The sequence below is a fragment of the Spea bombifrons genome, chromosome 12, assembly GCF_027358695.1.
Source record: "Spea bombifrons isolate aSpeBom1 chromosome 12, aSpeBom1.2.pri, whole genome shotgun sequence".
Taxonomy (NCBI): domain Eukaryota; kingdom Metazoa; phylum Chordata; class Amphibia; order Anura; family Pelobatidae; genus Spea; species Spea bombifrons.
The window spans coordinates 21589419-21615613 of NC_071098.1; the positions used below are offsets into that span (position 1 = coordinate 21589419).

The following is a 26195-nucleotide window of genomic DNA, read 5'->3' on the forward strand; positions in this document are numbered from 1 at the left end:
ACATTTGGTTTGGTTACTGAGTATTATTATTTATTGATTAATATGGCATATTCCACAGAGCTGTAAAATGGATAAACGGGGCATTAGCAGTGATTTGTTGGAGTTTATACAGAAAAGAAAAAATCAGAAATTTAGTTCTGCTGCAAATCCCATGCAAACTGTGACAGCTTTTTCTAAATACTAAAAGTGTGTTCCGGTTTTATTAGGCTCTGCAGGGCCGATCCTGGGGATCCAGCGCTCATGTTGACAAACAGCAGGGGGCGTATATGTTGAATGTGTCACCTACGCAGGGATATCCCAACGACCAGTAGTATCATAAACTTGCATATAGTGAAAGGGAGTACTGGTGTGATCGTCCGTGCTAGTACAAAGGTACAGTACCTGTTTTTTCTTTCTTCAAATGATGCAGGGCCAGATAGCACCGAGATCACAGATCTCTTCGACTAGTACTGCTCCATAGAGGTATACAACAGTGCCTTTCCGTTTTGCTTGACACTCTTAGCGATTTTTTTTAAACTGGTGGGGCTGGCAATGATAATGAGTTCCAGGGTGTTGTTTAGATCTTGATGCCTCCAACATACATGAGAATTGTATGTCTCTTAAGCGAAGGGGTTGTGCTAACAAACAATGCATACGTTATAAAAGGAGCGTGGCGTATATTTCTTGTCCCCAAATTAAGATAAAAACAAAGCAGCACATCACAATATAAACAACTGCTCCATACCAGAAACATCAAAGAGAAATATATAAGCTACTTAAAAACTGGGCTGGTTTTTTTTCGTATTCGCGGTGATATTTGCTTTCTATTACGCTTAGCCTGTACTCCAAAAACTGTCAGCTGCATGACAAATAAACCTGTCTGCGCTGATATACTTTCCGGTTTATCAAGCAATAAAAGCTTAAACGTCATAAAAACGAGTCCTATAAGCAGTCAACCAGTACCGTGTTATAGTCCGACGACAAGATCATGGTCTGTCTCAAAGGCCTCTAACACAGAGAAACAAATGCGAAGATGAGGGACTCTACGGTTTAGAACTCAGTTACTAGGCAGGGACAAAGTTTTCGTTAGGACATGAGAGGTGAGGCTGAAGGTGAAAATAAAGACGTTTTATATGCATTGCATGCAGCCTTTGCAGAATTTGTAGAGTGGATGTGTTTAGACACTGATATTCTCTGCAGGTGTTTTATATTGGGTGGCATTACGTATAACTTTGAGGAAAACATAGAGGGGAGATGTGAAAGAAACATTTCAATACAACTTGGATTTAACAAAGTACAGGGTGTATGTTTGTTTCAAAGGGGGAGAAATGGTAGAACAAGAGGCTATAATCAAAGGTTTAGATGTAATGTAGGGACGTTTTTCTTTACAGAGAATGACCTCCCAGCAGAAGTGGTAGAGGCCAAATACAGCGAGGGAATTTAAATATACATGGGATATATATATATATCTATATATATATACCGTATTTGCCCGATTATAAGACGACCCTGATTATAAGATGACCCCCCAAAATCTGAATATTAACTTAGGAAAAAAAAGAAAAAGCCTGAATATAAGACGACCCTAAAGGAAAAAAGTTTTACCAGTAAATGTTAATTCATGTAAACTATTTTTTTTAAATAAAAGCTATGATTGAGAAAAATATTTTTTTTGTTTTTATTGCCTTGTATTTTCCAACCTGTCCCCCAGTTACGCACAGTTCCGCTGCAGCCGGAAGGAGGTGGAGTTGGCAGCGGGGGTTTGTCTGCGTCCGTCGCGTATACCTTCCCCGGCTGTCAGAGATCAGAGTTCCCCGAACCGGTGCGGGGAACTCTGATCTCTGACAGTCGGGGAAGGTATGCACGAGGGACGCAGACAACCCCCGCTGCTAGCCACACCTCCTCCCGGCTGCAGCGGACGTTGTCTACGCGGATCGCTGCCCCGGCAATACAGCAGTAAGCACCTGTAAGTGTGTGTATGGGGGGGGGAGACAGGAGGATCCAGGTCCCCTGCAGCGGTGCGGGAGCTCTGGATCTTAGTCTCATAATCAGACCTCTATTTGAGGTCTGATTAGAAGACGACCCTGATTAGAAGACGAGGGGTATTTTTCAGAGCATTTGCTCTGAAAAAAACCTCGTCTTATAATCGAGCAAATACAGTATATATATATATATATATATATATATATATATATATATATATTATCCAGAATCTAATATTGTACTAATTACTGAATTAAGGTCTAAGTCCTAACATCAATGGCCATTACATGTGATGTTTTACTCTGTAAAATGTGGGATGTTCAAAATCTGTTATACATGCCATACACGGTGGCACCCCTGGTGGCAAGATAGAGGTCTAATTTCATTTATTTGTCATAGAAGCATACTAGCCTTCTAAACAGATTAACATGTCATAAAGATAAAGAGTCATGACGTTTTTGTGGTGCTTGTGTTTACCTGTAGTTTCCCTTCTCTCTCATTTAATGTACCCACACAAGTTATATATTGCTTTTTTAATGACACAAAAGCCTTTTTTATACCATTATTTTGATTATAGCTAATTTACTATAAAAAATATGGTGAAAAAAATTGAGATGCCTTTTTCTGACTTTTATTTGAAAAATAATTTACTCATCTGCAAAGGCTAATGACCCTGCTAAATAGATTCTAATATTTGTCCGGAGTTTAGAAATACCCAATGTTTTCTTTTTGCGTGTTATAGAGCAATTAGTACAAGCAGCATATCAGTATTTCAAAACCATTTTTTCCCAAATCTGGTCATTCTGCCCCATGTCCTATTTGGGACATTGTTGAAGCCAGCAAGTTCAATTGACCCCATCACGCCATTTATATTTGAAAACGAGATACCCCAGGGTATTTCAAATGCTAGTATTTTAACTCTTTTACCACCGTTTTGGTAGATTTTTTTTTCTTTTCACATACCTTGTACTCCAGATATAAATGTACAGTTTGTGGTACATGTCACTTCCAAAGTATGCTATATGACAACTGATGTTTTGGTAGCTTACATGTGTGAGGTTACCTCTGCAGCACAATCCCACTTTTGTCTACTTGAAGCACCAAATGCACCAGTGGTAAGACTGGGGACTATACACACTGTTTCCTTAAATGAAAATAAGTCATATCTACACTCAGCATTGAACAAGACAGCATAGAAAAAGACATTTCATAACTTTTGAATAGCATAAAAACCAGTTTCTTATTATGAGCTTCAATCCATGTAGGACTGAAGATCCAATTTTTCACAATTTCTAATACTAAACATATAGTTTTTGAGGGTTTGACAACTTCACATACAGTTTATTTATGTTTCTTCTTTTGGTACAGATAGAGAAGATGTCAACCTATCGTATAGGAAAAATTTGTCAGCGTTCCAGCGTCCTATTCCTATGTGATCTACAAGAGAAATTCCGCCAAAGTATAGTCTTCTTTCCACAGATTGTATCTGTTGCTGCTCGAATGCTACAGGTAATACAATATAAATAAAATTTTTATCAAGTTATATCCAATTTAAAGTGTGTGTATGTTGGTAACTCCCACTATACTTTTTATTATAACGGTTACATAAAAAACATAACATGGATCTTCCCCAAACTGTTCCCACAAAGTTGTAAGCATAGAATTGTCCAAAATGCCTTGGTTTGTGGAAGTATTAAGATTTATTTTTACTGGAAGTAAGAGGCCTAGCCCAACCCCTGAAAAACAGCCCTTACCATTATCCCTCCTCCACTAAACTTTACACTTGGCACAATGCAGTCGGATAATTTAGGCTCTGCCAAACAGAGAAGCATAATTTGTCATTCCTTAGAACACGTTTCCACTGGCGGTATGCTTTACACCGCTCGATCCAACGCTTGGCAATGTTCTTGGTGATTTAAGGCCTGCATGCTGGTACTGGGTCATGGAAACCCATTCCATTAAGCTCCTGCCGCACAGTTTTTGTGCGGATATTAATGCCGGTGGAAGTTTGGATCTCTTCAGCTATGGAATCAGCAGAGCATTGGTGACTTTTATGCACCATGTGCCTCATCTCTCATTGACCCACCTTTGTCACTTTACGTGGTCTTTATGCTTCCACATAAAATACATAAAATCATTAAATTTAACTGTCTAATTAAATGATTGAAATGCTTTATTAAATAAATTCATTACTTTCAGCCGGGCATTTTAGTTTCTCAACTTTCCTGCTCCCATGTCCTATTTGAGATATCTTTAATGATGGCCAATTCAATTTACCTCCATCAAACCTTGTGTGTTTTTTGGTATTTTAACATTTTCCATGCCTTTGTCAAAGTTTGTGGTGGTAATTTTTTTTCCGCACAAGTACCACCTATGCGTAGGTTTATTTGGTTGCTAAAAGGCCACATTTGGGACAATCCCATGTTTTCCAACTTGGGATTTTGACCTGTCATCTTGCGCCCATCTCATATGTGATATCTTTGAAGTTAGATATTTTTTTGGTGGTGGAAAAAATAGCTTAATAGATGCTTGACCCCTTTTTTAGGAAAATTTTGAAATGGCAACTACATGGGCCCGCAGGGGTTAACTGTTGTAGCATTTTGTGTTGCTGCCTGCTTGTCAACATTTGTGCGTGTCTTTAGAATTTCTCACTGCCTGGTCTGTGTTACTTCTGTAATCTTTTTGTTACTGTTGTATATTTACCATTGTTGTTATGTTAAATCTGTTAATCTGTACCTGTGTCCTGTTTTATGTCACCATGTCCAATTTTAATAAATTCTGTTTTATTTTGCACCCTGATTTGTGTGTCATCTGGTGGCATGGCTCTTTAGGATACTTTCCCCAGAGCGAACTGGAGCGACTACCCACTTATAGCTAGCTTAGACTGAGAGGAATGCCACAATAGTTGCCTGGAACAAGGCTCATGTTACAAATTAAATAAAATACACGTGGATACAAAACAGCTTTTCACATTTGAGAAAATAGTAACAGTTATAACTTATTCATTGACATGCACTCGATTTCTCCATTGGAATTGGAAGAGGGCTAGGGAGGTCCAGCCAGTTTGACTTTTCACCCTACCTTCATCTTGATCAACATCAGTGTCTGACCTCACAATTGCTCTATTGGATAAATGGGCACATTCCAACAAAACACTCCAAAATCTTGTGGAAAGCCTTCCCCCAAAAATGGAAGCTGTTAAAGCTGCAAAAGGGGGATCAACTGCACAATAATGTCTATGTATTTTGAACGGATGTCATGACAGCCCCTGTTGGTGTAATGGTCAAGTGTGCCAATACTTTTGTCCATATAGTGTAGATGCCCTATTGGTAACAATGAAACGCATTAGGAATAGATGCTCATCAGGATTTGTCCATTCTTATCTATATCATTACCCCCTATCACTTTTAATAGAACTCTTCCCTACAACAGCCTGTGTTGTTTTTTTTTTTATTTAGCTCTGTGCCGGATATTCAGCAGATATAGAGTACACAGTTTTGTTGTCTTTCTGTTAACTATAACAATAATTACAGATACATTTCAGTGAATAACCAAGCTATACCTAATACCGTATAATCACCTTTACTCTCATTGGCATACAGATCTGTTTAATTAACAAAACGGCTTAGTGAGTATATCTAGTGGCTAGGTTCAAGGATAGTGTAAAGAGAACGTTTTGTGGTACTGTTGGTGTATAGTGATGGTGCCAAATCTAGTTAGTTGTAAGAGTTAGTGATAGGGAAAATGATCAGATTAAGTCACTAGCTATTGATCAGTGGGACCAATCAATGATCAGGGACCAAAAGGGTGATAAAAATCAGTGCTGTTACCTGTTTAGGTTAAAAAATGTTAAAAATAAAATAATTATTGCAATATTGAAAAAAAACAAGTGGTTAGATTACTTGTAAGAGACTAGTGCTGACCAATGATGTTGATCAGTGAGATTCAAAGTGTCAGTAATTAGCAATCAGACAATGATATTTAGCAATAATGTATTGAAAATTAATAAAAAAATGTTAATTTTTATTAAGTGTTTTTTTATTTACTCTGTATATCCTGGATTATCCAAATCTTGTGTTGCAAAAGATACCTAACACAGCTTTGACCCGGTTGTGGCACCTGATTAACAAGGGAAGCCCTTCTGTGCCAGACAACTTTGTGCCAGAAATCATTCCCTATTAAGTGTTATAGATATACAAATGGAACGATTCACCCTATCATATCTTTATACTGAGCGGTAGATGTAAATTTCCTCTCCTATATAGTCTAATGCCGCATGTCCAATCGATATGTTCAAAACATTAAAAATGGAGAGTGGCTGTACCATGCCATAGTGCCAATCTTGGCATCAGCCAGGGATTACAGAAGGTGATGAGAAATGAAGGTATAGTCCAACCTAGAATACCTTCTTTTTGTGTAGGAATAAAAATCCCAAGATAGAGAGGAGATGTCTCTGCTTTTATGTTGTATATAACCCCTTAGCATTTAGACAGTAAATTGTTGACTATCTTCTTCTACATAATACAATGGTAACAATATTGTATGGCATAACTCACAGCAATGAAAACATAAGTGCATATCCCTGCTAACTAAAAGGGTGACCAAGGGCTGTGACACTTCAAGCTGTATTTTGCTCTGGGGAGGATGTGAGAACCCTTACCTTTCTGTAGTCCACTATTATCCTATTTAATGACTGAAAGCACCTAAGAGTTCAACAGAATTCCTAAGCCTTCTAGTTAAACAGGACCAACATATGCTTGTATCCATAAAATCAACACGTAAAGCCCAACAAGGAGATTTCCTGGTTCATGGCACATGTGTCAAGTCCCAGTTGTATATGTGTAATTTAGCATGAAGCATATATAATAAGGTATATGAATGCAGGTGTTGCATGCCAAATGCGGCAGACAAACGTATGACCAGATGGAACCATAGTATATTGGGTACTTAAAAATAAAATAATTTGCCAGTGTTCGCCTTTCAGAAAGCATAAAATAATATTGTTATTCTTCCGGTATGGGATCAGTGCCTTGTGGTTGCATCCACAGGTTATATGGAAAAACTAAGAAATGTGCACCCCTAAAGGTCAATTGTACAATCTTCTCTTTCAAAGTGAATGAAAGTTTGCAACAAATGACATCTCTAGATATGTCTTTTTTGGTCTCAGTACTTTATGTACCCTATTCTGGGTACCCACGATGTATCATGACTGGTAGGTACAAACAGGCAAATAAAGACACGCAAGTCACAAGTGTGTATATATATAAATCTATCTATCACACACAAATAGCGTGCTGGCAGAACAATATAAACAGGACTGGTCAATAACCGTGATAAAGGCAGACTGAGTCCTCTGTCAGAGCACAAAGATGGAACTCCTTAGACAAGGCACATGGCTGGAAGACCACAGGCAGGGCACTGGAAACACGGCAGGGAGCCCTACGGCAGGGCACACGTAGTCAGGCAAGCCAGGTTAATACCAGGAGATCAAAGGAGCAAAAGCCAAATCAGAAGCCGAGAGCAAGGTCAGGACAAGCCGGGTCAAATCGGGTAGAATTCAACAGAGAGCTGCTAGGAACAGCATAAGGCCAGGACAGCAAACCAGCAACGCAAAGGCATTAACTGAGGAGCTTAGCAGGTATTTATGGAGATAGGGTAACACCCAGTTAAGCAAGTGTAGCTGATCAGGTAATATGATTTTCAGATTCCACATACCATAGAGTGGCCTCTAGAAGTTGCAAGTAAACATGACGTGTAATAAGTATCACATAGTACAGGCTGGCAGGGTGGACCCGTGACAATCTCCAACCACTTGTAGCAAATCTTCTGCCTCTGAAGCCTTATGCTTGGGCCCTCAAGTTATTCCTGCTCCACCTATTGTCCATGTCCTATACCTAAAGAGGATAGGTCCTGAACTGTCTTTAAACTGTCAACGATTTTCTTTATCAATTAGTTAGTCATTCGATTAGTTGATCTGGGTACAGCACGCACTACTGTTCTAAAGTTAGAGTTTAACTTACTTCATACAGATGCTACTTCGGGAGTGGAGAAGACCTGCCAGACTGCAGGCGGGTGTAAAGTATGTATTGACTCCCTCCCACCCTTCAGTCTGATCTGGTCCCCAGTCTCTCTCTCTCTTGATCCATCATTAACTCCCCCAGTCCCCTCATTAACCCCCTCCCACCCTCCATTCTGCAAATAAAATAACCCCCCACCCCTTCTACCCTTTGGTCTGATCGCTCCTGGGTTCCCATCATTAACTTCCTCAGTCCCCTCATTAACCCCCTCTCACCTTCCGGTCTGCAAATAAAATAAACTCAAAACGACTTGTTGCTTGATAACTTCTGTTTTGTCTAAGGTTAGTTTTTGGTTGAAGATTTGATATTCTTCAGTACCAAGGATATGCAACAAAACAGAAAATACTTTATATAACTATGTTATGCTAATGTTATTTCGCTGTTATGGGTGCTGGAGGGGGGCATTTTGTGTCATATTTCTTTCATTTTAGGTAGTTTCCTTTCTTTTCTTAATAATATGCTTTAGAAAATTACAGTGCTAAAGGCAGACGTAGGGCTTTTCCCCTATGACAGTCCCTTTTGGGGGTTGAGGCTGATGGGTACTCGGAGGTCACCATAACTGTGCTTCCTAATACTGCTTAAGGTGCTAGATGGGGATGTGGAATCGTAGTCAACAGAGTGCAAAAATATTTTACAGAAATGTAGCTATTGCAGAGGGCCATACTCTAAATGTAGTTAAGGGTAAGATGTAGGTCAAAGCATGAGTCAAGCAGTTGAGGGATACATCTAGTTAGCTGAGAGTCAAAGCAAAAACAAGAAATTCAGGAATAGCTAACTAATATTATTAATATTACTAATATTAGTTTTACTCATTGCCTGGTTCACTTTACCCCCAACTGAATGTAAGCATGATGGAGGGAAGGGTACAAGAAAATATTTGTGGTATATATTTTATGTCATTTTGTGCCTCTAAGTGAATAGAAATGTGTTCATGCTTAAATCCGTGCACATCTTGTTCATGTTTTCCTTAAGGCTGCAAGGATATTGGAAATACCAGTTATTGTAACAGAGCAATACCCAAAAGGCCTTGGACCCACAGTGCCAGAGCTTGGAGTGGAAGGATTGCAGAAGTACTCAAAGACCTGCTTTAGCATGCTGACTCCTGAAGTGAGGGAGGCACTTCAGCCAATTCCGAACCTGCGATCTGTTATACTCTGTGGGATTGAGACGCAAGCTTGCATCATGGTACTACTGCATCTACAGAATATTATCTTAAAGGGGAAGGCTCATGGGGGAAAAAAATACCCATCGTAAAATACATACAGTGCAGCTCTGTGGCTGCTAGAGCTGATACAAGTGGCAAATGTGAAGCTCTCTGAAAACATTATCTAAAAGCTAGCGCCGTTTAACCCCTTCAGTCCCCCCTGCGGTATGTCGGTTTGGCAATTATTCTCCTTTCCTGTGAATCGTGTACCCATGTAAACTATATATTGTTTTTTTCAAGGAGAGATCGAGCTTTCTTTTGATACCATAGTTATAAAATTAGCTGAAAATTTAGGATGAGAAATTTAGTAAAAACTAGCGAAAGTGAGAAAAAAAACTCTAATTTTTTATATATTTTCCGTGAATCCTCACAAAATTAGTTGATGGAAAATCCCCTCCAAGTTTATCAATTGAGGCGTACTGATTTCAGAAATACCTAATTTATATAGAATTTCCATACTTTTCCAGCACTTATAGGGAACATACTATAAGGTGTAGAATTTTTATGCTTATGGCTTAACGGGTTTGGGGGTTGTGAACGGGGGCAGGAGGATTATACCTTTTTAGATGTTGTGTTAGGGCAATGAGATGTTAGGGGTGTTTCTCTTTTCTTTTTTATAATTTTTGAATTTTTTTTTAAAATTGCACTGATATCAGTGCAGTATGGTAAGAGGTCCTCTTAGGGACCTCTTGAACATGTTATTAATGCCAGTGATGTCACAATGACATCGACTTAGCTCACTTAATTATTTATTGTATTATTTTAGTGATTTTTTTTTATTGTTAACTTTTTATTTGGTTTTGTTTTTCAGCATCCCTGTGATCCCCTGCACCGATCAGTCTGTGATCTCAATGCAAGACTTGCATAGAGACTGCAGTGTCTGTGATCAGTGCCTCATACATACAGACCATGCAGGTGATATCCTGTCCTTCGGTGAACTTCCGGGTGATGTCAGAAGTGACGCGACCCGGAACGGAATGCTCGATCGCGCCGGAAGCTGGTACAGGAGATCGGGCAGCAGAAAGCCAGCAATGCTGGCTTCTGCTGTGCGGGTGGAGTCCCTGCTGCTGCAAGAAGAGCTGGATGTACCGGTACGTCCATAGGGGTTTCTTGGGATGCGTTTTATGGACGTACTGGTACCTCCATAGGGGACTGAAGGGGTTAAAGTAAGAAAACACCACAATTAGGGCTGCAACTAACGATTACTTTCATAATCGATTAGTTGGTCGATTAGTTTTTTCGATTAATTGGATAAATTTTTTTTCAAATTTTCATTTATTTAAAATCATTTAATAAAGTAACGAAGGATGTAAGAAACAAACAGCAGAATAAAAAAACTGATGATAATGCATTTCTTGTTTTTATTTCCCAACCTGACCCCCCCAGTTATGCACATTTGAGCCCAGACATACTGCCCTCCCTGACATGCCACACTGCCCTTCCCACATATGTCTTATTTAGCCTATATGCCTTATACGCCCAGATATGTCACTCCGTCCTCCCAAGGAATGCCGTATACCCCCCTATGCCATAGTGCACTCATAGATTTGCAGACTGGTTCACAGACAATACTTTTATAAATAAGTACTGGGCTAATCTTCACTACCCCCAGGATTTAGATTCCCGTCAGTTTGCCCCCCTTTAGCTCTAACTGCACCTTAAGTTAACTTTATTTAATAACAACTGCCCCTAAATTGACCCTAAACACCCCATCAACCACAACTGCCCCTAAATTAACCCTAAGCACCCCATTAACTATAACAGCCCTTAAATTAAACCTAAACACCCCATCAACCACAATTAACCCTAAACACCCCACTAACTATAACTGCCCCTAAATTAACCCTAAACCGCCCTAACTATAACTGCCCCTAACTTTCAGCAGCCCAAATATAAATTTTATACTCACCAGTGAGTTCATGAGCCATGTCGACGGTATAGTAAATGGGCGGAGCCAACCTGCACTCTGGCTCCACCCCTTTTCTCCCTGCCCCTCCCTGCAGTCACTGCCGATTGGCCCCGCCCCATTCTCACTGTCCCTCCTTGCAGCCAATCGGCAGTGACTGTAGGGAGGGACTGGAAAAAGGAAGTGGGTGGGCCAATCGGCAGTGACTGCAGGGAGGAACTGTAAGTAGGAGCTGCTGCTGTGAGTCAGACACTAAACGGATTATAAAACGAGGGATATTTTTCAGAGCATTTGCTCTCATTTTATAATCGATAAAAATCGATTCAACTAATTGATAATGAAATTCGTTGGCAACGATTTTCATTATCGATGATTATCGATTTTATCGATTAGTTGTTGCAGCCCTAACCACAATATTTGGAAAAAAAATAATACTAGCAAATAACAAAACACTGAGGGTTCCCTTTTAAGGTAGCATTAACATTCTTTTTTTCAGTCTTAAGAAAGTGACTGATCTTCAAAAAAGTCACAACCATAGAGACAGTGGTTCATCACACCTATAATGATATGTTTTCATCTTTTTATTGAACACATCTTGTTCATTCACAGTGCAAAATGGAAAAAGTAGGAATTTTAGGTTTGTTTTATTTATAGTACAATAAAAAAAATCACTGTGTCTACGTACTATCAATGAGTGCTAATGGCTTGTTTTTTTCCTTTTAGAGTACCACACTAGACCTCCTAGATAAGGGTATTGATGTCCATGTTATTGCAGATGCCTGCTCATCTCGAAGGTAATATTTGCAGTTTTTTTTTTAATGTGCAACCTCACAATGGTACTTTTATGTTGCTCTTAAATATGATTTTAAACCACTTAACACAGAGTAACATGTTTAACAAAAATGCCCTATATAAAAAACACATACTTTATAGGGCATTTGTATAGTCAAGTTATTTTTAGATTAAATAACTTGACTATAAAAATGCCCTATAAAGTATGTGTTTTGTATATAGAGCATTTTTGTTAAACATGTTACTCTGTGTTAAGTGGCTTAAAATCATAGTCTCTTTCACATAAAGAGTTTTCTTTCCTGTCCTTACTTCCTCTCTTGATAAAATGTACATGCCATATAGGATAGGGATAGGACAGACACACGTGCATACAATATATCTGAACAGATTTTTCATAATAAATTCGTCATTTTTTTTTTTTTACACCTTAATATACTTTTTGGTAGCAGAATTTTGGAAGCAGTTGTGGATTGTGCTATTTCCAACTAATAAATATCAAGACGTACTGTTATAATATCATATCTGGAGGAACTTGTGATTCTCTCCTCCTGGCAATTTATCCTGAGATTTATCTCCACTGATTTATCGCCCATGTAGTAATCTCTCATATGTTTCATATTTAGTAATACCCTCTGTGACAGGAACAAACTGTACCCCGATTGGGTACACCCGCTAGACGATCCTTCCTTCTCCCAATGGCCTCCGGGAACACAGAACTTCAACTGTCAGGCAGGACTAGCGTCGGAGCTATTGATTCATAGCTCTTCGGGTAGCTCCGCGGCGCTGTAGTATACAGAAGTATAGCAATACAGTGCTTTACCGCCCTGACAAGGGCAGCACCGAGGCTTACCCCAATAACAAGACGAGACTCGCTTTGAGTTAAATCAGGATCGAACTTGATTGAGGAAGCGATCACCACCAGCCTCCAAGAGCCTTCAATAGCGTGGTGGTGAGCTACAACCAGCATGCATCACACCATATGTAAAACACAATATGCAGATCATATGCAAATTAGGCACAACAGCACACAAAAAGCACATAAACACACTCCTGCCATCAGAACCAATAATACTGGTCAGACAGGCAGGGGGACGTGTGAAACTGGGATCTAGAGAGCTCCAGCTGTCTCACTGTTGTCACCCTGTACCCCTAATCAGGTACAGGATAACTTAAACATAAATCCAAGCAAAGGGACCAGGTATTGCACTGCAATTAGTGTCAACTGTAATGCAATCCAGGGGTCCACCGTCTATAATGGGAAATGCATCCTCCAGGCCCCCCCCGCCGAAGTCACAGAGGCTTCCGTGACACCGTCTCTATTTTTTTAGCATTCGGACATATATTTTCAGGTTGGAGTTTAATAGGTTAATATTCTGCTTATGTTCAGCTATACAGTGCAAGTATCTATTTTTTTAAGTACCGTATTTGCTCGATTATAAGACGAGGTTTTTTCCAGAGCAAATGCTCTGAAAAATACCCCTCGTCTTATAATCGGGGTCGTCTTCTAATCAGACCCCCAAAAAATGGCTGGGGCCATGCTGCTTACCGGTCGCGAGCAGCGTCTCTTCCGTTAGAAGCAGGAGGACAGGAAGCTTGTAGCTTCCTCACAGAACTCTATCTCCCCCTCCCTCCTCTGGGGGCGGGGCCAGAGAAGTTGCTGGTACAGCCGGTCCCCTGCAGAAGTCTTCGAGTGAGAGATCTGCAGTTCAGGTAAGGGGGTGGGGGAGGGTTTTTGGGTAAGTATGTGTGATTAATGTGTGTGTATGTGTGATTAATGGAATGAATGAGTATTTAAATGTTTGTGAATGTGTGTTTGTGTGTGATAGCATGGATGTGTAAGGGGGGTGGGGGTTGTAGCATGGCATAGGGACGCTGTAATCCCACTACTATCATCCCCAGGTTCCAGCATGTACTGGCTGCCTTGGCTTGATAGGAGTGTGATTGCTGTTATCAAGCCAAGGCAGCCAGTACATGCTGGGTTAAAAGGCATATCATGGGGCTGAGTGGCATATAGGGGGTTAAAATGCATTTCTGGACCTCCAGAAATGCATTTTAACCCCCTATATGCCACTCAGCCCCATGATATGCATATATACCTCCAGAAATGCATTTTAACCCCCTATATGCCACTCAGCCCCATGATATGCCTTTTAACCCCCTATATGCCAGAGTGGCATATAGGGGTATAAGGCATATCATGGGGCAGAGTGGCAAATAGGGGGGGTATAGGGGGGGTATAAAGCATTTCTGGGGGCAGAGTGGCATAACTGGGGGGGGCAGGTTGGCAAATAAAAGGAAATTTAAAAAATATATTTACATGAATTAATATTTACTGGTAAAACTTTTTTTCCTATAGGGTCGTCTTATATTCAGGCTTTTTGTTTTTTTCCTAAATTAAGATTTTGAGTTCATACTAAATGGAAGCATCACTTTTGAACCGCTATACTTCTGTAGAATGTAAATTGCCATCGTTGTACAAAAAATGTAAAAATTTAATTGAAATGCAATTAAATGGTTTTGTACACAAGGTTTTATAGATCTTTATATTATATATCCTTAAACGTTTTTTACTCTAACAGCTTCACAAAAATCAGACCAAGGTTAGTGACCGATGTTATGTCTAATAAGCATTTTGCTACTTGTGTCCCTCAGCCAGGTGGATCGTCTTATTGCCCTGTCACGAATGAGGCAAAGTGGAGCATTTCTAACTACCAGCGAAGGAGTCATGTTGCAACTGCTTCAGGATGCTTCCCATCCAAAATTTAGAGAGGTAATGTATTATAATTATCCTATATCTCTTTGTATATGTATACCTATTTTTATTAAGCGCTTTACAGTTTATAGTGTAATAAAAAGAGAAGTGCAGTCATATAATAAATACAGCAGTCTACAGATGTTTTGATCAAGGGAAAATAGGGATGAATAGATTAAAAAGGAGACACTTTAAAGTTTACAGTCTAAGTAGGGATAAAGAGTTGGTAGACATACAGATACAATTAGTGGAGGGGGTAAGCTCACTGTACTTCTACACTGAACTGTGACCCATAATCTCCTTGTCATGTATCTATAAAATCCCAGTATTTCCCTCCAATATGCAATTAATTGTGGAATCTGCACTGTGTGTTCTGACACCTTTCTATCAGAACCAGCATTTACTTTTTCAACAATTTGAGCTACAGTAGCTCCTCTGTTGGATGTAATCAACCTTCTACTTCGAACCTGCATGAATGAACCTTGGCCGCTGTGACCCTGTTACCTGTTCACCGCGTTTCCTTCTTTGGTTCACTTTTGATCACTGACCACTTTTTGGTACTGACCACTGCAGGCCGGGAACACCCCACAAGAGCTGCAGTTTTGTTTAGATGCTCTGACCCTAGCAAACTCCATTTGGCACTTGTCAAATTTGGTCAGATTCTTAGGCTTTTCTGTTTTTCCTGCTTCTAACGCATCAACTTTGAGGACAAAATGTTCACTTGCTGCCTAATATATCCCACCCACTGACAGGTGCCATGATAGGGATGCACCTAAACGAAAATTCTGGGCCGAAACGGAAAATTCAAGATTCACTTGGTCGAAACCGAAAATGACCACCCACACACCTTTAAAGAAACAAACAAAAAAACACACTTTTAATAAAAGTAAGTAACACACCAAAATTGGACAAAAAAATAACAATATTAATATCGTCTCACACTCCTGTCATACCCAGATTCCAGCATGTACTGGCTGACTTAGCATGATAGGAGTGTGATTGCTGTTAACAATTTTATATATATATATATATATATATATATTGTTATTGAATTTTTTGGTGTGTTACTTACTTTTAATAAAAGTGTGGTTAACACACGAAAATTGGACAAAATCACAGATCACAGATACTCATTCATTCCGCTCCCAGGGGAAGAAGGAAAAGAGCCGAGTCATGTGACGTGCATTCATGTGACTCCACTGGTTTCCTGCTTCTCCTGGCCAGTACAAGAGACGCTGCTCGCACTCTGCGTGACCAACGCCTCTGCGGACGATTATTTTTGGACGTTTTATTTCGGGCATTTTGCTGATAATGCCTTTTTCTGCCGATATATTTCGGGCACCGATATATCGGTGCATCCCTTATTGTCAGTGTTCTTCAATTCACCTGTCAGTGGTCATAATGTTATGGCTGATCTATTACTATTTGAGCCTAAAATGAATAGAATTCATTTAAACACATTTTTAACCCAGGGGTTCTGTTTTAAATACATTTAAAAAATGATGGTGTCCTTCAATGACTCTAGCAACTATGAAAATGTTCACATTAAACCATGTCTGTGCAGGTACAGTGAGTGCACCTTTTATTGTAAAAACCAAGTGAACAAGGCCAAATCATGATCCAAGAGCATATACCAAAAGACAGGCCGGGGTAGGAGCCAAAGCGGGTAGTCAGAGCAGCCAGAGTCAGGAGTACTGAGATCCGCAAAGTCAGGGCACGAATGCCAGGAATCAGGAGCCAGGAGAGTAGTCAGATGAAGCCAGGTCATATAAAAGAACTGAAAAACAAACTAATGCACCTGGTAGCAAGAAGTAAAACACAAAAGGATTCCTGCAGGCTTATATAGGCTAAAGTAAGGTGGAGCTCCACAGAACCGCCCAAAGCACACACTAGAGAAATCTCAAGTGTGGCTGTGAAACCATGACATTACCCCTCCACGACGACACCCCCTCAGGGCAGGGTTTGCAGGAAAAACGTGTGTAAAAGGCACGGAGAAGGGCAGGAGCATGGACATCTGGGGCTGGTACCTAAGATCTCTCCCCTGGACCGTACCCATTCCATGGAACCAAATATTAAAACTTTCCACTGAACCAACCAGAGTCTATTATGGAGCGCAAACGCCTCAGGGTTGTCAACAGACATCGGATGGGGGTGGGGAACAACCGTAGCAAAACGATTACCAACCAGGGGTTTCAGCGGCGAGGCATGGAACACATTGTGGATGCACAATTGGAGAGAAGGTCCAGGGTAGAGCCCTGCGCAAGACTGTTCTCTTAATCCCACTCTTGCCTGCTCCCGCTGAATTTCCTACCATTACCGGCGTGCATATACGATCATTACATTTCTGGATTTCTAAGCATTATGAGTTATGTAGGAAATAGGTACGTGAACTGTACAGAATTGTACATATATTTGCCTCATATGGTATACCTGATATATGTGTCTTTGCAGCTCCTTCTGCTTAATGAAATCTCATTAATAATAGCAAGACAAGTATGCACAGCTGCTAGGATAAGCTGTTTTTTGGCATTCCAGTTGCAGCAAACTAACTCCCATCATGCTCATTTAGTCAAAGCCATGAACAGGAAAGTGGCCCTCTGTGATATAAACAGGATATTGAGCAGCAGATGCTTATATAAGGGATAAACCAAGTCTCAATCCAGCTGCTAAATAGTGCAACTTACTTCATCTTAGATGATGATGGGAATAGTAGTCATCAGCACCTGGAATGTCAGTGTTTCCCAGTGCGACACATTTCTCGGTAGTATCTTGTTAAATATGTGCAGGACAGATGCCATGATGCACCGAAACCAAAATTCTGGACCGAAACTGAAAATTCAAGATTCACTTGGCCGATCCACACACTCATGTGACCGAAGAACCCTCTCCCCCTGTCTCTGAAGGTGCCTCTGGCAGCTGGGACACAATCGCCCGTAGACCAGAGATTGCAGGGAGGAGTCTCTTTGATCACTCCTGTAGAGTGATCAAATGGCTTGTGTGGGCTCATTTTTGCTGTTGCTGGTCTGCCTGGCAGACCACAATGGCAGAGCCCCGTACAAAAACAGGTATTAACCCCTAAAATGCTGCGGCATTGAAGGGGGTTAACGCTGCACTGACGCTCTCATGGCAGCAGGAATGTTGTATCAGATCCCCACACTTGCCTGAAACAGATTTTGAGCCGACAAAATCACTCTGTGGGAGTGATTGAAGGCTCGGGGTAGGCTCGGGGTGGGCTCTGGGTGGCTGTGCTGTCTGCTCACACACCCGGGCAGACAGCAGCAGCGCCCCCATGATCACCACGATTGTGGCAACGTTGGGGCATTTTTTGAGATGACGTACCTGGTACGTCCCGATCTGAGGGTGACGTGACCAGGAAGTACCAGGTTCGTCCCGGTCTCTAAGGGGGTTAAGAACACCCAAATATTAATGTAAGCAACCTGATTAACATTAATATGACAATGGCAGTGAAGTATTTTGACATTATTTCATTTTATGGCTCCTTAAAACACTTAGTTTCATTTAAACTTTTTATACAACCATATGACCAGTTGCAACATGTTATGAAAAAAGCCGAGTACAGTATGAAAAGTAGATGATCACCACGTGAAGAGAGGGGAAATAAGCAGAGGAGAGTGAGAAGAGGTATGGAGAGAAAGAGCAAAGGGGAGAAGCGGAAAAGGAAAGGAAAGAGGGATGTCCCAAAAAAGGGTGTCCCAAGGGAGAGACACCAGCAGCTGCAAGATTTTTTTTATTACAAAAAAGAAGCTTGTAGATAATCTGAAACTGGCCAATCTACAAGCTTCTATTCCGATACATTTATTTACTGATAATTGGTATTTACAAAAATCTGCCTGAAATGGGCCTGATTCAAAATGGGCTGGATGTGTAAGATCAACCTGTCCTCAGCTCAGTACTGCATACATGAGTCACTCACTCCCGCTTCTTCGCTATCCTGGCTCTCCTGCCTCTATGAAAACAGTGACTCATAAAAGACTGAAATTAAATGTGAAGAAGTGGAAGTGTGCTGGATAACCGGGATCTGCAGGTATATTGTGTGGCGGCCTACTACACACAGAATACCGCCCGCACCAGCAAATTTTTTTATGGGTCCCGATGCAGTCCTCTAGTCCAGGGTATAGGCCACAGGGTTTACCCGTCAGAGGATAAGGAAAGGCCCCACATAAGAGGGAGCCAGTTTCTGGGATGGCATCTGGAGGTTCCCTCGGAAGTGAAAGTATCGGGAATCATGAAGGGCTGATACCTGTAATTCACCATGAAAGGAGAGTGCCGGGTGAAGATCGAGACTGCAGTTTCATGAGAAATTCCATTTGGGGCAGCAGATCCGCCCAGTTTTTTTGATGGTCCGAGATGGAGCACAGTAGGAATTGCTCCAAGGCCTGATTGGCCCTTTCTGCAGCCCCATTTGTTTGCGGGTGGTAGGCTAAGGAGAAGGAGAGTTGGATATCAAGTTGTGCACAGAAGGCCTTCCAGAATCTTGAGACAAACTGGCTACCTCTGGTCAGAAATGATGACTTTGGGAACCCCATGTAGCCGATAGACCTCTTAGATAAAGACTGTTCCTAACTCTTTTGAGGATGGGAGCGTTTTGAATGGTATGCCGTGGATCAACCATGAGGATAACCATGTTACAGGACTACAGAACTATGAAGTCCATGGCAAGATGTGACCATGGCCTCTCACCACTGAGTATAATCAGGAAGCCCACCTTACCCCTATTTGATGGGAAGGCCTGAGGTATCCTCTTCAGATACCAGACGGACACAAAACGTAGAATGCAAAACACCTTTTATTGTAAAACCCAAGCAAACAAAGCCAAATCGTGATCCAGGATCATATACCAAAAGGCAGGCTGGGGCAGGAACCAAAGAGGGTAGTCAGATGAGCCAGAGTCAGGAGTATGGAGATCAGCAAAGTCAGGGTACAAATGACAGGAATTAGGAGTGAGGAGGGTAGTCCGACAAAGCCAGGTCATACGCATGAACTCAGGAACAAAGGAATGCACTTGGTATCAGGAAGCAAAGGAATCCTGCTGGCTGCAGACTTGTATAGGCCAGAGCAGGGTGGAGCTCCACAGAATCACCCACAGCACACAGTGAAAAGACAGGGAGCTCACAGCACTAGAGAAATCTCAAGTGTGGCAATGAAACCATGAGAGTAACACACGTTGTGTCACGCCCCATCCATAGATGCAGCTTGTATAAGGAATGGGAGCAGCCATCAAGAGAGAGCCCCATGAATAAAGGTAAGAAGAAGGGAGAACAAGTAAGTTGTAGATTGCAATCTCCAATGCAAGTCTATGGAAAAATGCTGGCAATTCCAAATATAGATATACACTCACTGGCCACTTTATTAGGTACACCTTGCTAGTACCGGGTTGGACCCCCTTTTGCCTTCCGAACTGCCTTCATTCTTCGTGGCATACTTTTCTATAAGGTGCTGGAAACATGGGGTTGTGAGCGCGCTGGGAGGGCCAGCACAGGAGGAGGAACGTCGTGAGTAGACACTACACGCGGGTGCTCTGAAGAACAGCTCCGTGGAGGAGTCCCGCGACGGACGGGGAGAGAAGGAGAAGGAGGTAAGTGTCGGGTATGTGCTAGACCAGACCTGGGCAAAGCACGGCCCGCGGGCCACATCCGGCCCGCTGAATAGCTCGGACCGGCCCGCAAAGAGTGTCCTGGTGACTCACCAATGAGTCCGGTGTCCCCCCCCGCCCCGGTCACTTACCTTAAACTCCTGTGTTGGAAGCGTTTGTCTCGGGTGCCGGCGCTTTACGCTGGGCGCCGGCATATGACGTCAGACGCCGGCGCTCAGCAGTGAAGCGCCGGCACCCGAGACAAACGCCTCACGCTTCCAACACAGGAGTTTAAGGTAAGTGACCGGGGCGGGGGGGGAGATCCTGAGAAGGGGGGGTTAGGGAGTTAGAGGGGAGATACTGAGAAGGGGGGTTAGGGAGTTAGAGGGGAGATACTGAGAAGGGGGGTTAGGGAGGGAGGTCTTACTGTGTGTGTGTGTCTTACTGTGTTTGTGTGTGTGTGTCTTACTGTGTGTGTGTGTATCTTACTGTGTCTGTGTGTGTCTCACTGTGTCTGTGTGTGTCTTACTGTGTCTGTGTGTGTCTCACTGTGTCTGTGTGTGTCTTACTGTGTCTGTGTGTGTCTTACTGTGTCTGTGTGTGTCTCACTGTGTCTGTGTGTGTCTTACTGTGTCTGTGTGTGTCTTACTGTGTCTGTGTGTGTCTTACTGTGTCTGTGTGTGTCTCACTGTGTCTGTGTGTATCTTACTGTGTCTGTGTGTGTCTCACTGTGTCTGTGTGTGTCTTACTGTGTCTGTGTGTGTCTTACTGTGTCTGTGTGTGTCTCACTGTGTCTGTGTGTGTCTTACTGTGTCTGTGTGTGTCTTACTGCGTGTGTCTTACTGTGTTCATAGCTTATTCAGTTATTGTAATAAATATTTTAGCCCATTTTTTAGCTCAAAATATTTTTTCCTTTTTTTTCTCCTCTAAAATCTAGGTGCGTCTTATCAGCAGGTGCGTCTTATAGAGCGAAAAATACGGTATGCACTCCGAAGCCTTGTTCATTTTGTTCACTTCTGTGCTGTGCTAATAGTTATTCAGGCCTTACTTATTCAAGCACCTCTACCAATGACGTAGGCTTGAATAACTTTATTAAACAGCACATAAGTTAACAAAATGGACAAGGCTTCGGAGTTTGTAGTTTGTAGAGGTCTGGCCCTCTAAAACCATTCCAATTTCTCATGTGGCCCCATGGGAAAATTAATTGCCCACCCCTGTGCTAGACGCTGGTAATAAGGCGAGGAGCTGCAGCGGGGTCTGTGACACTAGGTTTCCTTTGTAGTGAATTCCACACACAATACTGTGCCAACTTAATAGAGGACTGTGCTATTTACAAGGACATGGTACCTTGTGTGGTTGGAGGATCACTATATATATATATATATATATATATATATATATATATATATATATATATATATATATATATATAGTGCCTGTCTGTGGTTGTCTGACCTCTGTCTCCACCTATATTATAGGCATGCATCGATCATTGTCAAGCCCAAGCTTTTCTTCCAACTTTCCAAGTCATACCTTGCTATGTGCAATATAAATGCTGTGTCAGGCACAGCTAGAGACTTGGTGGCTGAGACAAAATTAGAGTTCGTTGTATGTTGCTGTGTAGTCTTCAATCATGCACCAATCAGCAGAGACTATTATCGCTCTGCTGCCTCAGTGGTTGCCACTATAACAGAAAGCAAACCAATATACACGATTCAATGAATTTGTCATCCAAGCTTACTAGTGCTATATTCACACATATGAATGAGTGTGTGTAAATGAATGTGTCAAATAATTAGTATCTGTGAATTTGTAAAGGAGTATTTGTGTGATAGCATGGATGTGTAAGTTGGGGCAAAGATGGCACAAGGAGGCTGTTTGGAGCAAGGCAGGTTGTTTGGGGCAGAGATGGCACAATCAATATTGAAGGAGGCCCTGGCTAACATTATTTCAGGATAGTTTAAATCACAGTTTTCTAATGATGGAGGCACTCGCAGCCATGGTAATATTGAGCCAATGTAACCAGGGACAAAACAGATATGCAAGGCTTCTAGCAAGTTTCAGATAAATGTTATAAATGCTTCTTCATGTCCTGTGTCTCCCATCCATTTTATGAATTTGCTACTTCCCAGCCATTATGTCTGCCGTAATCGGCAACAAGGAGAATAAAAAATCAACTTGTCCCACTTTATATGCAATTGTGTCTGATTATTTTTGCGTGATCTTCAAACTATTTATACTACACGTTATCATCTACCATAACATTCCTACTCTGTTCTCAAGGTGGGTTCCATGGGCCCTAACCAACAATTACTTAACTGCAGTGGTTGCAGTCAGCCATTAAGAAATTGAATTAAGCACTTGGCGTTATTGTACAACTTAACATTTTGCACATCAAGTTTTACCTATATGATGTCATTGGTGTAAACCTCTTTTTACATATTGTATTGGTATTGCATTCCTTGGATCTATACGTCACTCACTTTTGAGAATCTACCTTTGTCTGCATTTGTTTGTTTAATAAAATTACAAGTGAAGAAAAAAAGCTTATGGTTTTTTCTTGTTTTTTTTTTTAGGTCCAGAAGCTCTTAAAGGAGCCAGCACCCGACAGTGGCCTTCTATCGTTTTTTCAAGGCCAAAATCCCATATTTTGATGATAATCTGTGCCTCTGTGGTCAGCTACTCCATTTTATATTTCCTAGAAACCATACTGATTGGCTTACTAAAATAAAACTGAAAATATCTATGCAACTGATAAACACATTGCATTCAATGCACCTTTTCTCATTAAAATAGTTTAATGTGCTTTATTTTTTATTATCATTGGAATTCTAAAATCGAATACTGAAACAGTACCAAAGTAAACCAATGCATGTATCACATTATAGTTATATATTACCATCAGGTAATAGTTTACAGTTAACTGAACAAGATGAAATTATATACAACACAGAAAAGTCCCATGTAATGAAGAAATAAAAAAACTAAATTCCACGTGCAGAATAAAATATACAAATAATCACAATAATACTCCCCCAATGTTAGCAGCTGCCGACAACACTCTTCCTCAAAGTGTTAAAATAGACAAACGATACAGCATGGAACGCATATACATAGGGGGGAAAAGAAAATAAAACAATACTGTAATATGTAAACACCAAACCAAAAAATACCTGCAAATCCACATCAGAATACCTGCTGATCCAGATCATTTCACCTTTTTCGCTATTGCACACTATTGATTTAGTTGTGCTACGTTGAACTGTGAGTGCATTTCAGCTTTATTTGACATCTTTTCTGTGGAAAATATTGCACTATTGCCGGTCCATTTGTTTTTATAGATTTTTGAAGACATTAAACAGAATCTTTCGATTGAGATCTTTGATGAGCCCGTTTTGTTCAGCCCGCTTGTGAGTGGATTAGACATCACGTTTATCATTGTTTGGTGTTTACATATTACACTATTGTTTTATTTCCTTTTCCCCCCTATGTATATGCGCGCCATGGTGTATCGTAAGTGCCATGTAATGACCTACCGACCGCAGTACACATAGCACGCTCCCCACAATGTTCAACTGGTGGTAAATTGTATGTCTCCCACCAGAAGCTAAGTTTATGAATATTATAATGCTGTAACAGCTAAATGTCACAGTTATAAAAATAATAATTATACTATCTAAGAAAAATTGCAAAAACGTGTTCCCTATACCATATGAAAATATAATAAAGTGGTTCATATACCTTATTACACGTAAAGACCAATGTTGAACATAGGAGCTTAAAGCATCTAAGGAGATAATCAAGACTTTCATTGCAACTAAATGAGTTTGTCTCTTGGGTAATTGAATTAACCTGTTTTTACTTATAGTATGGGGATAATTATAATCTAAGCTATGCAAAACCAACATTTTATCAAATATGCAAAATTCAGGCACTATTCATTCTCATGGAACCACACCCCACAATATTAATATAAAGATATATCCTGTATTTTTTATCTTCTACATTCTTGCCGACTATGCCAAAATATATAATCCAAAACAGAATATTCTACCACAACTATAGTTGCTCAAGATATCATTTATAGTTAAAACAAAATGTATAACATGTCTATATCATCTGTGCAGTACAAAATATAAAACAGAAACATTACCTTCAAAGTATGTGACAATATATCATAACATTGAATACAGTGTATTATTGATCAGTTATCAGATATGAATCACTGGCTTATGGATATAACGCACACATTATGAAACACATTGCATAAACATCTCATATTTGTGAAACTGAACCACTGTAGATAAATGGCATGTGTTAGTAGAATCCAATATTTCTACCATAGAACCAAACCAGTTAACGTTTTCCAATCCATTACAGCTACAAAAGTGGGAATGCATTAATTAGGGTAAAAAATCACTGCATCTAAAACAACAATTTAAAAGAAGGTTACTTAAATGTATCTTAAATTTGGAAGTATCCAAAAAAATAATGTCAAATCAAACAAGAATATGTTAAAAATTACAGGAGTAAAACTGAATGCATTATTGCCATATTTTCCGGTTATAAACTCCAGTCTCATAAGCCGTTATATGCAATAATGAAATATAATATTTCTCCCACATCATGAAATTATTCTTAATATTTAAATACATAAAAATACCCCCTTTTTAACCGCTGCTTTTGCAAAGTTAAATCCAAAATTAAGTGGAAATAATTTCCTTAAATTTAGGCAACTTTAAGAAATAATTATGAGCAATTCTTTTTTGTCTTTCCATAAACCTTTAAAGACAAACCTTATCACTACAATTCACTCCAATGGATTAAAGCCAATAAGGATTCTGGGTGTGACTTGTTTTAATTATGAGCTCAATCATGTAACACATATCTACAAATGTTTCCATTATTCACCACCAAGAGGCGCTCTTATATAAAGAGTAATTTTAGTGGTTTACCATCAATGAAATTCTGAAAGATTACATCAAGGGCCTTAAAACTTTACTCATCTATCAAAGATAATATCAGCCATCAAAGGATTTTGGTTAAGTTTTCCAGACATTCTGGAACTAGACATCCTATGGTATTTCAAATGCTACTATTTTAACTCTTTCCATGCACCAACTCAACTACCAACCACAACCATTGTGGAAGTATTTTTTTTGTTTTTTTTCCCCTCACACATTGCACTTCGGGTATAAATTTATAGCTTAACCCAAGCACATGGAAGACAGCAAACTGGCGTTCAGGGTCTTGGCGGCAGATTACCCTATCTACTTTCCGAATAGCTGTGTCCCCATACCACCACAATGTTGGGTTGAGCAAGTCCAGAGCCAGGCTACCTAAACCGTTTAGCCCTACTTTCCCGCTTAGAACTTACCCAGCTTAAGGCGCTATGAGGTGGTTAAGAAACCAAATAAAAGTGGATTTTGCTTCTTTCACAGCTGATATTAACCAAGAAATTTGGAGCACTAATTATCTTAATCCCTTCGTGACAATGGCTGATTTTATTTTTTGTACCCTTCGTGCTGTTTTAACATTTCTGTGCTGCTCGTGTTTAGCTGTAATTGTCTTCTTTCTCGTTTACTTAACCCACACAAGTTACATATTGTTTTTTTTCAGGACAAGAAGGGCTTGTTTTAATTGTGTCATATCATTTACCATTAAAAAAAGTATAAAATATGGTGGAAAATTGAGAAACTGTCAGGACCTGGGTCAATACAGACGACTGTAAAGACCCAGAGCGCCCAAAGATAATGTTCAGGAGTCATTGCGCGGTAGCGGAGTTGGACAGGGCCTGATGCATGGCGACTGCACTCTCCCAGGTGGGCATCTAGGGTTGAGCAGCCACATACCTGCACCCTGACATAGCAGCGGATGATGTCCGGAACAAGGCAGAACTAAACTTGGCT

The 26195-nt window shown here is 40.5% G+C and overlaps 1 protein-coding gene across 2 annotated transcripts; it reads left to right on the plus strand.

The window, feature by feature from the left end:
• The first annotated feature begins 253 nt into the window (after window positions 1-253).
• Window positions 254-23096, plus strand: ISOC2 (isochorismatase domain containing 2). 2 transcript variants are annotated; one of them, XM_053451476.1, is made up of 6 exons: window positions 254-372; window positions 3331-3471; window positions 9012-9224; window positions 11873-11943; window positions 14594-14711; window positions 22863-23096. In XM_053451476.1, the coding sequence occupies exons 1-6, from the start codon at window positions 274-276 to the stop codon at window positions 22938-22940; spliced, it is 720 nt and encodes a 239-aa protein (XP_053307451.1). In that variant the 5' UTR covers window positions 254-273; the 3' UTR covers window positions 22941-23096. The 2 variants fall into 2 exon arrangements, with proteins under 2 accessions (XP_053307451.1, XP_053307452.1); XM_053451477.1 differs by lacking the exon at window positions 3331-3471 and having other exon boundaries at window positions 261-372.
• The last annotated feature ends 3099 nt before the right edge of the window (window positions 23097-26195 follow it).

Coding starts and splice junctions, on each gene's coding strand:
- ISOC2 (XM_053451476.1), top strand. CDS start 274: ATGTGTCACCTACGCAGGGATATCCCAACGACCAGTAGTATCATAAAC. Junction 373..3,330: donor TCGTCCGTGCTAGTACAAAG/GTACAGTACCTG, acceptor CTTTTGGTACAG/ATAGAGAAGATGTCAACCTA. Junction 14,712..22,862: donor CCCATCCAAAATTTAGAGAG/GTAATGTATTAT, acceptor TTTTTTTTTTAG/GTCCAGAAGCTCTTAAAGGA.